We start from the raw sequence: 14,192 nt of genomic DNA, 5'->3' as shown, positions 1-14,192 counted from the left end.
ACCCATGGTTGCCTACCTGCCCCTCTCCTTCAGGGAGAAAATGTATGATTGTAATCACCTGTGGAGAAACACCATTCTTATAATTACCTAGCTCCCCACAGGTGATGGAAATCATACATTACCAGGGAAGTCCAAGAGCAGAGCATTTTCTCCCTGAAGGAGAGGGTCAGGTAGGCAACCCTGCAATAGTTCAGTTTTTCAGGTTATATCATACTTGCTTACCTGACCCTCTCCATGTGGGAGAAAATGCTCTGCTCCTGGACTTCCCTGGTAATGTATGATTGCCATCACCTGTGGGGAGCTAGGTAAAGGTGTTTCACCACAGGTGATGGCAATCATACATTACCAGGGAAGTCCAGGAACAGAGCATTTTCTCCCCCATGGATAGTGTCAGGTAGGCAAGTATGAACCCATCAAATACATGATGGACCTACAGCAGGCATTCCCAAACTGTGGCCCTCCAGCTGTTGTGAAACGACACATCCGAGCATGCCTTGCCATAGATTTAGCATTCCCTAATAGCAAAACTGTGGCAAGGCATGATGGAACTTGTAGTTTCACAACAGCTGGAGGGCCACAGTTTGGACATGCCTGGCCTACAGACTCTCCACAGACAGGAGGAAGGATCAAGGGGGCTGATTACTATTACGTGCAGCTGTGTGTACTGAGCCCAGTTTAAATGCTGGTGCACTGATTCTCTTGGAGCTCACTCACTTGCCAGGGCTGAGGATGCAGGTTGCAGTGCTGGGAGGATTGGTGGTCGTCATCATCAGTCTCTGCCTGATATCTGGCATCCAGGCAGGAAAACGTGAGTGTTGGTGTTTGGCTAATGGGGTTAGTTTGCTGCATTCATACATTACAAGTGCTTATTTGCTTTCTATATTTCTATGCTTACGAATAGTTTTTATTTCAGTATATTAATGCGTCAATGTCTTTTAAGCTATAAATTTGTTAGTTACTAGTAACCTCTATTTCTGTAGATGTTGTGGAACTAATAGTTCCATTATTATGACGGTAACTACTTTAGCTGGGTACACACCTACAGATTTTATCTATCTGGTGGTAACAAAGATCTGCTAATGTATGGGAGCATACAAGAATTAAACATCTGTTCCCAAACACTGGTAAACGGACAATGGTCATTTAGATGAATTGTTTAAATTTGTTAATCCATTTGATTGAACAAATGTCTTTGTCCAGTTTCAAGCATTTGGGAGCGAATGGTTGACTATACTTTGCTCCCATATATTACCAGATTTTTGTTCCCACCAGACAGATAAGTTGGATACACACCTACAGATTTAACACTTCATGTCTGTCAGTAGTATCCGATCCCTGTGCATAATTTTGTTGTGTTGACTTATGTCTGTCTCAGATGTTTCTTGCAATCACTAGATAGTATAACTTGTCCATGAGCTTGCCAACAGCATTTGTGTTGTGAGTGTAACACACACACACACACACACACACACACACTTCATGTTGGCTTGCACTAATCTAGCCAGACTTCACACTAACTATACTTATAGACATGCAAATAGTAGGTCTCTTTATTCAAGAATTTATACTAAGACTTGAAAAGATGCACACTTGAAAGCTACTTGGTGGTACCTACAGGTGACTGCACCTATGTAGGGCACTAATTCCATCATTGGACCACCTGGAATGATCATCTCTACAATTGATTCTTGTAACCCATGGAATCCGTTTTAGGTAGAAAAATAATATCTGGCTGTTGAAGATATCCCCAAGTTAGCTGTTGAATAACTGATGGGTTCCTTACCATAACCCTACAGTATGGTATGTACAGCTAAATTTCTAACCATAACCTTGTGGCCACAGGATTTAACTGCTCCTAGAGTCTCACCAAATGTAATGCTACAATACATTAACTAGTGGAAATTGTGTTTAAAAATGGGGTACAGAACAAGAATCCCCTACAAATAAATAAAAGCTGACTTTCCCAGGTGCTGATGAGTCAATGGGTTGTCATATTGAATTTAACTGACAATGGGAAACTTGTGTTTAACCCTGAAGTTGTAAAAGGCAATATCTGATGGCTGATCTTCTGTCAAAGATCTGTTCATGGTCTTTCATAGAGGAGGCTATTGGACCTCTTTAATATGTCTTGGAAGACAAGTCTTCTGGGGTGGAGTTTCTATATGGTATGGAGTGCCTAATGCTGAAACAGCTGTAGCAGGTCTATCTGCTAATGAAGGGCCATGATTGAAAGGGGAATAGAAAATATAATTCTTTGAGAAATTTCATGAACTGACGCTACTTGCCCACCCAATATAGCTTCTGGTTCAATAAACTTGTATGTTATGTCCTTAAGGCAATGAGAGGTCAAGGATACTATTGTTTACAAAAAGTAAAATTAAAAAAATCATAATGGTTGTCATAGACTGGGTTGGACTCGGGCTTCTAATCAGCCAGGGCAGTGTACTGTGCAGGAAAATGAGACTGCCATGATTAAAGGTGACCTGGTCTTGTGGCATGCCAATGTCTCTTTATGTGCCTAAGTAGGGCATTGGGAGGCTACACTGTTTGGCTAGTCCAAGTTTGTGTGACACAACTGGCCCATCTAGGAGCTGCCAGATGGGTAGTTAAACACAGTTTGAAGGTTTCTGGATGGTAACGAATGATGGAAGTACTGTAGCTGCTAGGACGAGCAACGTTATCTGTGGCAAACCCAAACATTACTTGACCAGCTCCAGATGATGTGACTTGAATTTTAACTAATCTTGCTGTGAGTATTCCGTCATAGGCGGTAAACTTCACCACCTACAGCAGTGTAGGTGAAGTAATTCAGATCATTTTAAGTTACTGGCCAAGAAAAAAAAAAAGTAATCATTGGTTTGACGGGATCAGTCAGACTTCTATTCCTCCAGGATTAAGTCAAAGCCACCTCCATGACTCTAAGACCATCCTTTGAAACTCTGCCACCTGCATGTAGCGCTATAGATTCAGTACAAGAGCAAAGTATTATCTACCTGATGGAAGAGATCAGGTTGGAGGGTCTGGTGTAAATGCCCATGGTCTTCTAAAGAAAGTCTACATCCTTGTATGGAAGAGCTATATTCTTAGAAAAAGAGAAATTTACTTCCTGAGTGCTAAACAGGACAATAGCTGTCCAGTAAAGGACAGGTGTTAGAAACTGAAATCAGTAGCCCAAAATGACTAGCTATATATATATATATATATATATATATATATATATATATATATATATATATATATATATATATATATATATATATATATATATATATATATATATATATTTTTTTTTTTAAATAATAGTGTGCAACAGGAAAATAGGGCTGTAAAAGACTAAGGCCCTTATTCTGATCGGTGCGGATTTTTCCGCATGCGGTCGTACCGCCGATGGTTTTCGACTGCGCATGTGCAGAGGTCACTCTGCGCATGTGCAAGCGGTTTCGCCGTACGTATTCTTTAGACGCCGCACAGGGGGCGGAGAGGGGCGTGAAGGGCTACTTAGCCTCATTACCCTATGCATACGCCCCGCGTTTCATGGGCGTTCCCATGCAAACGCAGGGCGTATGCATGGTAATGAAGCCGTGACGCATGTGTAGGGGGCGGGCATCTGACATCACCGGATGTCAGCTGCCCGCCCCCATACATGATTTCATACGGACAAGTGTCCGTGTGGTCTAGGGTGGCGGGCGCTGGTGGAGCGTGCGGCCCTGCATTCGATGTTCGGCGACCATCGAATGCAGGGGCTGCTCCCAAGATGGAGGAGGCGTATCCCCGTCCACTTTCATGCGGACCGCCACATATCCGCGTACGGACGGAGGTGGCGATCCGTATGGAAGGCGGGGATTCGCCTGCACGGTCCTGGCCGCATATTTATGATCTGGCCGCACCGATCAGAATAAGGGCCTAAGTCAGTTTCCATTTCCTAATATTACTTTAGACTGTGATAATATGAAAAGGGATCCCCAGTGCATTAACCCTTTGAGTGCCAACATCTGTGATCCATTAAAAATGCTAACATCTGTGAAATGCGCCAGAAAATTAGTGCCAACAGCTCTGAGAAATATGCAAAATCGGCTAAAAATGCCAGCATCTCTCACATTTGCTATATAAAAACAACTTTTTTTTTTTTAAGAGATTTCCTTTATAAGGTAAAAATTACAGGTCATTATGATGAATAAAAATGTTTTCTTGCCAATTTTTCCTACCTTCAATTGGAATTCAAAGGGTTAAGATTCATCTAAATCTCTTGGCTACGAGACTTGTACAGCAGTTCCACATGGAGAAAGAACATTGTACTTGGTCTGTAGTATGTTTGCCAGAGCAGTCTAAACATGGGCGCAAGGGTTTTCCACCAAGTAAAGTTTCTAGGTCGTGCTCCCCAAGCTCAGGTACATTTAGGTAATGCCTTAAGTGTTTCCTACAGGATGGTACCTGGGTGCGATGACTAGAGATCTTCCTTTGAGTGCCATCCTACTCATTAAGGAACTGCTCTAGCCATGCAGTTTTACAATTTTCTACTAGACACTGGTTTTGGGTTTGCCTGAAATACCTTCCCAATCCACCAGCTGATCTGTAACCGCAACTTGAGTACTTCTGTGTCCTCTCCATAGCTTCAACACAGAAGTACTAGGAGAATGGCCCAAATAGTTCCAGTAGAATGACAGTGGCCTATGGATAGACTAGGCAGGTAGCTAGCCATAATTATAATATAGATATTTTCAATAGCAACAGACTGTTGATCTAGGCTCTTTACCCATTCCAGAATTCTTCCCAATGTGCTATGGCTAGCTTAGGATCTGATGTTGAACTGTTCTGTGAAGCCATCATTTTAAAAGACAATCTAACCATAATAACTCAATAACGAATTCTTGTAATTGACGTGTTCTTCACACTTTGGGCCAGATGTATCAAGCTTCAAAAAGTGATAAAGTGGAGAGTTTTCAACAACCAGCCAAACAGCTCTTACCTGTCATTTTTCAAACCCAGCATGTAATTGCTGATTGGCTGGCTGTTTATCACTTTTTTTGAAGCTTAGTACCTTTTGGCCCTAAGGCTGTTGTAACACCGCCATTAAAGTCAAAGCAATCAGACTTTTCTACAACACTAAACTGTTAGCATTTATTTCCATTAAGACTGGTCGAATCCTGGTTATCCTTAACTGCAGGCATGTGCAATGGATAACGAGTATTGGTACTTGTTTCCTAGCACGGCCACAATCTGGAGTAATCGTGTCCCTTAATTAAGGGACACGATTACCCCCGATGGACCCGATTTCTTTTGAAATCAGGTCCATTTTGCCGGCTAGGATACAATATCGGGGGCATCGCGTCGGTCGGGACCATTAACATTGGTCCCGACGCGATGCCCCCGATATTTCCATAGGCTTCAATGTTAAAAAATATTTTAACATTGAAATCTTGTCGGGAAAGTTAAAATATCGGGGGCATCGCGTCGGTCGGGACCATTAACATTGGTCCCGACGCGATGCCCCCAATTTTTGCATAGGCTTCAATGTTAAAATATTTTTTAACATTGAAATGGTGAAAAATTGTGAAAAAATGTGAAATGGGCCAATATGACCCATTTCACATTATAGATGTCCCCGTCGTCACCCCACGATAGACGCCAACCCGAAGCGTGGCGAGCGCAGCGAGCCCGCGAGGGGCGGCGGTACGTGTCCTCCGACCTTTTCATGCCCTACTATCCACTAGGGCGTGGAGTGAGAATATAATAGTGTGGCGAGCGGACGCGGATACCTTCACAGTTATACGCGTCCCCTTGCGGGCTTCACAGGTGTCCGTGGCGACGCGGACACCTGTGAAGCCCGCGAAGGGACGCGTTTACCTGTGAAGGTATCCGCGTCCCCTCGCGGGGCTCGCTGCGCTCGCCACGCTTCGGGCTCGGTGGCTCGCTGCGCTCGCCACACTATTCTATTCTCACTCCACGCCCTAGTGGATAGTAGGGCATGAAAAGGTCGGAGGACGCGTACCGCCGCCCCTCGCGGGCTCGCTGCGCTCGCCACGCTTCGGGTTGTCGTCTATCGTGGGCTGGAGTTTACGCGCTTACATTTGGGGGGGTTGGGAATTTTTTTCATTTAATCCAATGTAAAATTGGGTCCCAGGGACCCAATTTACATTGGATTCAATGGAAAAAATCGGGTCCAAAATCGGTCGGTCGCGTCCATCGCATGCGATGCGATCGACCCGATTTTTCCGACACGACCACCCCGATCTAAATCGGTGTGGCCGTGCTAGGAAACAAGTACCCGAGTATTAAATTGAAAATGTTCAGTGACCTCTTTGACTTCCTGTATTTGGCATTATCAAAATCTTATGACAAGTCCAATGCATTAATTTAAGGACAAATGGCCTTAATATTTAATATCCTGGTACTTAATTGACACACTCCCCTCCTATGTAAGAGAAACTGGTTCTACTGGCTGCATTTTTATGGTCATGAGTTGTCTTAAAGTAATTGTTACTACACAATGAAGTAGTCAGGGGCGGGCTGGGCCGGGGGGCAGAGTGCCATATGCCCCCCGGGCCGCTTACCCACCCACTGGCTGCGGGCCGTGCTGCGGCTGGATCAGCTTCTCCAGCCCTCCTGCACTGGCCGCGGCTTACAGAACACGGCCGCGGCTACAGGAAAATGGCCGCCGGCCCCCTGCACTGAGGACATGTTCTCAGTGCAGGAGGCCGGCGGCCATTTTCCTGTAGCCGCGGCCGTGTTCTGGAAGCCGCGGCCAGCGCAGGAGGGCTGGAGAAGCTGATCCAGCCGCAGCACGGCCCGCAGCTAGCGAGTGGGTAAGCGCTCTCTCCCCCCCCCCCCCCCCCTCCCTCACCCCAGCATATGTGTTTCTGGCACTGTGTGGGGGCATATCTGGCACTGTGTGGGGGCATATCTGGCACTGTGTGGGGGCATATCTGGCACTGTGTGGGGGCATATCTGGCACTGTGTGGGGGCATATCTGGCACTGTGTGGGGGCATATCTGGCACTGTGTGGGGGCATATCTGGCACTGTGTGGGGGCATATCTGGCACTGTGTGGGGGCATATGTGTATCTGGCACTGTGGGGGGCATATGTGTATCTGGCACTGTGGGGGCATATGTGTATTTGGCACTGTGGGGGCATATGTGTATCTGGCACTGTGGGGGCATATGTGTATCTGGCACTGTGGGGGCATATGTGTATCTGGCACTGTGGGGGCATATGTGTATTTGGCACTGTGGGGGCATATGTGTCTCTGGCACTGTGGGGGCATATGTGTCTCTGGCACTGTGGGGGCATATGTGTCTCTGGCACTCTGGGGGCATATCTGGCACTGTGGAGGAATATGCGTATTTGGCACTGTGGCAGAATATCTGGCACTGTGGCGGCATTTGTGTCTGGCACTGTGGGGGCATATGTGTATTTGGTACTGTGGCGGAATATCTTGCACTGTGGGGGCATATCTGGCACTGTGGACATCACATTGTGCGGTGTAATGGGCATCATGGTATGGGGCGTAATGGACATTACGGTGTGGGGAGCATTGGGTAATTGCCATCACAGTATGGGGTGTAATGGGTATCAAGGTGTGCAGCATAATGTGTAATTAGCATCACAGTGTGCGGTGTATTGAGTAATTAGCATCGCAGTGTTGGGCGTAATGTGTAACTGGCATCATGGTGTTCAGCATAATGTGTAATTGGCATTACGGCATGTGGCTTTATGTGTAATGGGTATTACAAGGTTCGCTAAAATGTGCAATCTGCAGGTACACAATACAATCATGGTACAGGCAACGCCCCTTATGATAGGCCACGCCCCTAATTTTTTGGCGCGCCTGCGGCGCGCAAAAGCATTCCTTCCGACGGTGACTTGGCTGATTATGGGCCAGTGCTCTGGACTTGCCCCCTAGGCTAAAAGTTGCCAGCCAGCCCCTGGAAGTAGTCCAAGTGCTTCTATCTATAGACTGGAAGGCGATTTGTGTGAACACGAGCAATTGCAATGTTTGGCTTACAGTTGTCCGGTTTTTTTTGTTTAACTTTTTTATTCTAGTGAAACATGCCTACTTGACATTCTATGAACGATTATTCTGCAAGGCTAACAGAGCACCTTGTTATAAGGGTGCTTCCAATAGGCGCTGTAGCAAAATTATCCCAATTTTCTTTAGCCTTATTGCCACATGGCTTTAAAAACCCATTATTGGCATGGATACTAGCATGGTCCATCATCCAGGCAGTTCTTTGATAATTTAGCTCAGTGTGACAGTCAAAATGGTGTGACCTCATGGAAAGTAACACATTAACTCCTAGTTATGCATCCCTACATATTTGCCCCAGTACCCCCTAGAGTAGCCTTGCTGTAACTGCCTCTAGCGCTGCAGAAACTCCCTGTCGGTGCCTTGCTGTTGGAAGGTGTGTGGCTGTGTGACTTCACACTGCTGCATCACCATAGAACCTGGTCTTTGCGCTCTTTTTCATTAAAATTGATTATGCGAGGTGCAAAATTAACCAGGGTGGAGACCAGGACTGTGTGGGTGATGACAAATGTAAGCTTTAAATAAGGTTGGGCTTGTATGAGGTACTACTAATTCTGGACATACAACCTAACAGGATTTCGGGATGTGATGGGATTTGGAGGAACATCAGATAATGAAGGCCACCATACCCAGATACATGGCTGGCTTCCTGACAGCAATTCATGGGATGAGCAGCTCTATCCTGCCTGGGAGACTAATGATACCAGATGGCAAGACTGCTGGAAAGGTACGGACATGGTTGGTCTTGCATCTTTTAAACTAAGGAAAACATTTGTAACTGGCACTTCTAAAGTTGAAGGTGTAGATGTGGGTACTACTGGAAAGACAATTGTTTACAAAATGCCACCTGATGCTAGTACAGGCTGTTCAGGGCACTCCATAAGTTCACATATACTTCTATTGTAAGGTGAGCAGCTTGGGTATATACATTGGGCAGTTCTGGTTATGGCTGAATGCCTTTGTACCAACAAGGGATTCGCTGATAATGGAACTTAACTTTTATGTACTATGCAGTCATATATGAAAATCAAGGAATGAATAAAGGCATCCCCCCCCCTTATTTCTGTTGTACTGGATTTAACTCTCCACAAATCGCTGCAAGAACGACTTCACTAATACCTCTATGGGGTTTCCTATGGGGTTTCCTTTTAGATGGCAAAGTGTTGGCAATCCTGACCAGTGACAGCCCAGCGCTGATAGGGTCAAATGTTACTTTTGCTGTGACTCTGAAGTTGCCCAGGTGTCAAAAAGAAAATAATGATGGGGACATAGTCTATGAACAAGGATGCAGAAATGGTAAATTCTTACACCTCTGACTCCCCTAATGGTCAAGCGTTTGGAAATCTAACATGTTTACTTTTTTTTTTTTATAATATATATAAAAGCTTCCTCCAGTTCCCAAGATCAGTATGTATATAACTGGACAAAGTGGGTATATTTCTGTGATGAAGGAAATTGCAGTTTTTCAAACGAGTATCCCGATGGAAGACCGTTCCCAAACCACCATGACTGGAGGTGGCATAACTTCATTTACATCTTCTCAACACTGGGTTAGTATGTCAAAGCTACTAAATACCAATGTGCTTGCAGGTACCATAAACTCCTTTTTGGAATAAAAAAAAGTCTGTACTTAGGAGTCAACTTTGATGGGCTATATTAACTTTTCAGTATAATGAATATTAACTGTCAATTTGTGCTCTGTTAACTGATACACTTGACAAAGTAAGACCTGAGTGATGAGATAAAATATTATTGATTGTCATTGGTAAAAAAACATCAATTTTAATCTGGGCTGCAAATTTTGATTTAAAATTAACAATTACATCTGGGATAAAACTGTTCTTCTAACGAGATGACCTAATACACCTGAGCTGTCTTTTTTAGACAGAAGGCAGGAAAAGATGTATTTTAACTTGCCAAGCATTGTTAAAGTGGGAACACTTGAGACCTAGTTTGACATGGTATTTCTACCTAGGCCAGTACTATACACAAACTGGGAGATCTGCTGCTCTGCTGTCATTGAACACTACAAACATCACAGCTGGTGCACAAATGATTGAAGTGTCTGTCTTCAGAAGAGGCCATCTAAGTCATTATCCTGTTGCCAAAGCAAGTGGTATCTATATGGTTACAGGTGAGTCTGGTTTTGTGGCTATACATACTGTGTGGTGCATCTCTGAATGATGTAATGTCTGAGGCTTGAGCCCCTTCCAGCCTAATTCTAATGTGTTGCTTGGCACATGGCTGTACTCTACCTTCAGGGCTAGGGCCTGATCGCTCTTAAATGTCCTGAACCTATATGGACAAAGCTGCAACATACTTTAGATCAGTTTTGGATCATGGCAGACTCCCAAACAAATGGTGTATGTTTTTATTTTTTTTTCCAGATCAAGTTCCATTTTATGTTGACATCTCTCAAACAAATGATAAGAATTCCTCAGACAACATCTTCATAAAGGATTCTCCAATTACATTTGATGTCCAAATCCATGATCCAAGCAATTACCTCAAGGCTTTGGTGACCTTTGAATGGAACTATGGTGATGGTACTAGCTCCTCTGTTTCCAACAACTCGCTATCCAGTCACACATACACCATGCTTGGGAACTTCAATCTGAACCTGACCATGAAAGCAGCCATTCCTGGACCCTGTCATCCTGTTACTCCTATGCCAGTCCCAGTCCCTGCAACCAATCTACCAACAAACTCCAGTTTCTCCACTGCACATACAACTGGTAAGTAGTAAAGTCCTAAACACCTACCCTTTGCTACCTCAATACTAAGATTATTCTTTCATCTGAGGAATATAGCCAGGATATATCTAGTCATAAATCTAGTCATTTGATTGCGTTGGACTGCATCACCGTTGCAGGGGGCCATACACACTGAGCGATCAGTAATACATTTCTAAGTGATTTTAATAAGAACAATTAGAAATGGGGCTGAAATTGCCCCATGTATGCCTCTTCACATGCCTTTCACTACTAGACTACTGCAATTCCCTTTACCTTAGTCTGACAGCGAAAGAATTTCACTGATTACAAATGGTACAAAACGCAGGTGCTAGGCCATTAACCAACCAGCCCGGACCAGCCACAACATTCTCTACCCCCTCTACTGGATGCCTGTAAGACGTCTAATCTTTTTAAGATTGGCTTAATAACTTTCAAAGCCCTTTTGACCAGAGCCCAAGGTACTTTAAAGCCGCTTCTATCTCCTTAATGCCCCTCTCAATTACTGCAATCTGCTGATGGACTATTAACTGTACCTAGAATCTGCCTGAACTTGTCTGGGGGTGAGCTTTTAGCTTTGACTCTATGGAACCTTCTTCCCTGTACAGTGCGAGAGGCCTTCAAAAATAAACCAGTATTTCCTGTTCACTCCAGCATTTCATGACTATCCACTGTTAAGCTTGTGTGTTTTTTGTTTTTTATGTGGTGTAAATTTATAGCACTTTGAGTCCTATTGGGAGAAAAGTGATCTATAATGAACATTACTATGATCTACAGATAATTCAACTGAATGGCTATCATTTGACATCGACACTGCTCCATTAACCACTGAAGGACCGCTCTATACTACTGCTCATGCAACCAGACCTACTGCTGCCCCTGGCTGCTTTATCTACAGATATGGTTACTACAACAACAGAATTGCAGTTGTAGGTAGGTTCTTAATGATTAAATGAACGATTCTAGCTGGATCTGGTATGAAGCAAATCATACTGTAGCTCTTTTCTTGCTCCTAGATGGTATTCTTCAGGTGGATAATATTAAAATGACCAGTGTCAAAGAATCTGCCTTTCTGACTGTAAAATCACTGGACTTCATTGTGTCTTGCCAAGGAAGGTGAGTATCTGGGGTGATGGCCTTATAAGCGTATAGTAAGCAAACTGTTAATATGCAGTGTTCCTTCCAGCCTGCCTACAGATGCCTGCACAATTGTATCAGATGCTACTTGCATGATGCCGCAGAACATGACCTGCGAAAAAGTTCCCGTTTCTGACCAATGCTTGGTGACCCTACGCAGAACCTTTGTAGAGCCAGGATCCTACTGTGTGAACATAACCCTGAGTGATGCTGCAAGTCTGGTTCTTGCTAGTACACTGGTAACTATAAAAGGTGAGTGGCATTTACAGGTTGCATACAGCCAAACTTACCTATAAACCTATAAATACTCTTCAGGTAACATCCTAAACGTGCACCCCGCTTTTCATTCAACAGGCTTCAGTAAGGCAAGAGCCTGCATTTGCATGTTGGATGGTGTTCTACTGCTGATGTGGGCTTCCCTCTTGCGCATGGATGCAATAGAGAAGCCACTTTTGCGTGAAGTTTAAATCTTCTAGGCTACTAGATGCACTACTGCAATCGCTGTGTGGGCACACAAGGGGTGTTACCACCAATACTTATTTTCCTGGGTCACTATCCCACCTGTTCCATATACCGTAATCCTGAAAAAATTTCCTATTGCATTTAACGCCATGACTTTGTGTACCTAGCGCTGAAACCTGAACCCTTATGCAAAGGTCCAGCTCTTAAAAGAAAATAATGCAACTGATCTGCTTAAAGATGGCGTTTTGTCTTTGTTTTTAACATTGCTTAACGCTAACTGCATTTTAGCGCACATGGTCAACAATATTGGTGGTGGTTCTTCCTTGCATTTGAAAGTGATTGGTTTTAATCAAAATAATATTCTAAACTTCTTGGAAACATAAGCAAATTTTTCTATAATCTCCTCAGATACTAGAAAATCCAGGACCGTGATGGCAGTACTGATTCCTCTCGGGTATTTTGCCCTTATTATTGCAGTGGTTGGTGCCGCTCGTTACAGGTGCGTGAACTCTCAATTCTATTTCCTGAGGAGGGTAATAAATTCACTCCTTTTTAGTTGTAAGGTACAAGCCACATGTTCTAAATTGATCTTAAATGAAGTGTATGGGTGTGTGTGATTTTATTCTCTTGACCAATCCCATCTAACAATGTCTCTGTATAATGACTTGCTCCCCAGAAAATACAAACAATACAGACCCATTAAGGATGTCGCCGACCAAAGTGGTGAACAAGGTATGATGGTGTCTCTCAGCCAGAGTGAAGATGATGATTTCTCTCAAGGAAACCATGAGCATGAGCCACTTCTGTAGAACAATGCTGGAGTCTAATGTTCAGTGTCTACCTAGACCTTAGTCCAGGCATGTCCAAACTGTGGCCCTCCAGCTGCTGCGAAACTACACCTCCCAGCATGCATTGCCATAGTTTTAGCATTTCCTATTGCCAAAACTGTGATATGGCATGATGGGAAGTCTCAACAGCTGGAGGGTCATAGTTTGGACATGTCTGACCCATCTCGGCACATTAAATGTATGAAATCTAGAACCAGTAAATGTATAGAAGTGATTTATTTAAAGTCTTACTGGGTCCGTGTTAAGTATAATACTTTGCATTGGCCAGTCTAGGAGGCTGATGGTGGACTTGGAACAAGGTATGCTTGTATCAATAGTTACAGGGGGTAGGGTTTCAATCTGACACATCTGTACATTGATACAGTACTCACGATGTCTGAGCAGTGTGCTGTTGGGTTGAGTGGCCAACAGTTCTGAATTCTGACTTGTTGGGGCAAGGTCTAAAGAAATCAAACTGCACATGCCCCTGTTCCATTAAATGCAGATTGTTTTAATAACTTCAGTTATTGTTGTGGTAGATTTGATTGTACAAACCACTAATAAACCTTTTTATTAACCATAGTCTTGTAAAGGAAGCCTAAATGACTTGCTATGTAATAGCAACTTAATGTTTTTGTTATACAATCTTAAAGAAATAGTGCAACCTAACTGCTGTGCTATAATACCTGCACCTATCTAATAAAGATAGTTTGCCCTAGCTAAGTCTCCTGGTTTGTCTAACTAGTCTTATAATGCAATTCTAGTAGATAGATTTATAGTGGTCAGTGACATGTTGGGTGATAATGTGCTGAATTTATATTCCCGCTTTCACATTGCCAATAACCCAGGTCCAAAGTGTGCAGTGTGAAAGCCCCAAAGCTTACAACCTGGGTTGACATCTGTATAATAGGCAGCCTGTGTTTGTGATGTGAAAGGGGGTATGTAACACTAAACAAGATGGACACCATATGCTATTAGAAAGCGGTTACTCTGCATACATGCTGGGCACT

At 43.8% G+C, this 14,192-nt stretch overlaps 1 protein-coding gene across 1 annotated transcript; it reads left to right on the top strand.

Annotated features, from left to right (window-relative positions):
- Positions 1-648: 648 nt before the first annotated feature.
- Positions 649-13,900, top strand: LOC146081111 (protein QNR-71-like). Its single transcript, XM_083189082.1, has 11 exons — positions 649-808; positions 8,599-8,751; positions 9,177-9,320; positions 9,410-9,574; positions 10,000-10,158; positions 10,412-10,759; positions 11,534-11,689; positions 11,773-11,872; positions 11,943-12,145; positions 12,764-12,854; positions 13,032-13,900. The coding sequence occupies exons 1-11, from the start codon at positions 730-732 to the stop codon at positions 13,162-13,164; spliced, it is 1,731 nt and encodes a 576-aa protein (XP_083045208.1). The 5' UTR covers positions 649-729; the 3' UTR covers positions 13,165-13,900.
- The last annotated feature ends 292 nt before the right edge of the window (positions 13,901-14,192 follow it).

This window comes from Crinia signifera, chromosome 5, assembly GCF_055691185.1.
Source record: "Crinia signifera chromosome 5, ASM5569118v1, whole genome shotgun sequence".
Lineage (NCBI taxonomy): Eukaryota > Metazoa > Chordata > Amphibia > Anura > Myobatrachidae > Crinia > Crinia signifera.
Note: the sequence above shows the minus strand (reverse complement) of the source record. Positions and strands in the feature narration are given on the sequence as shown.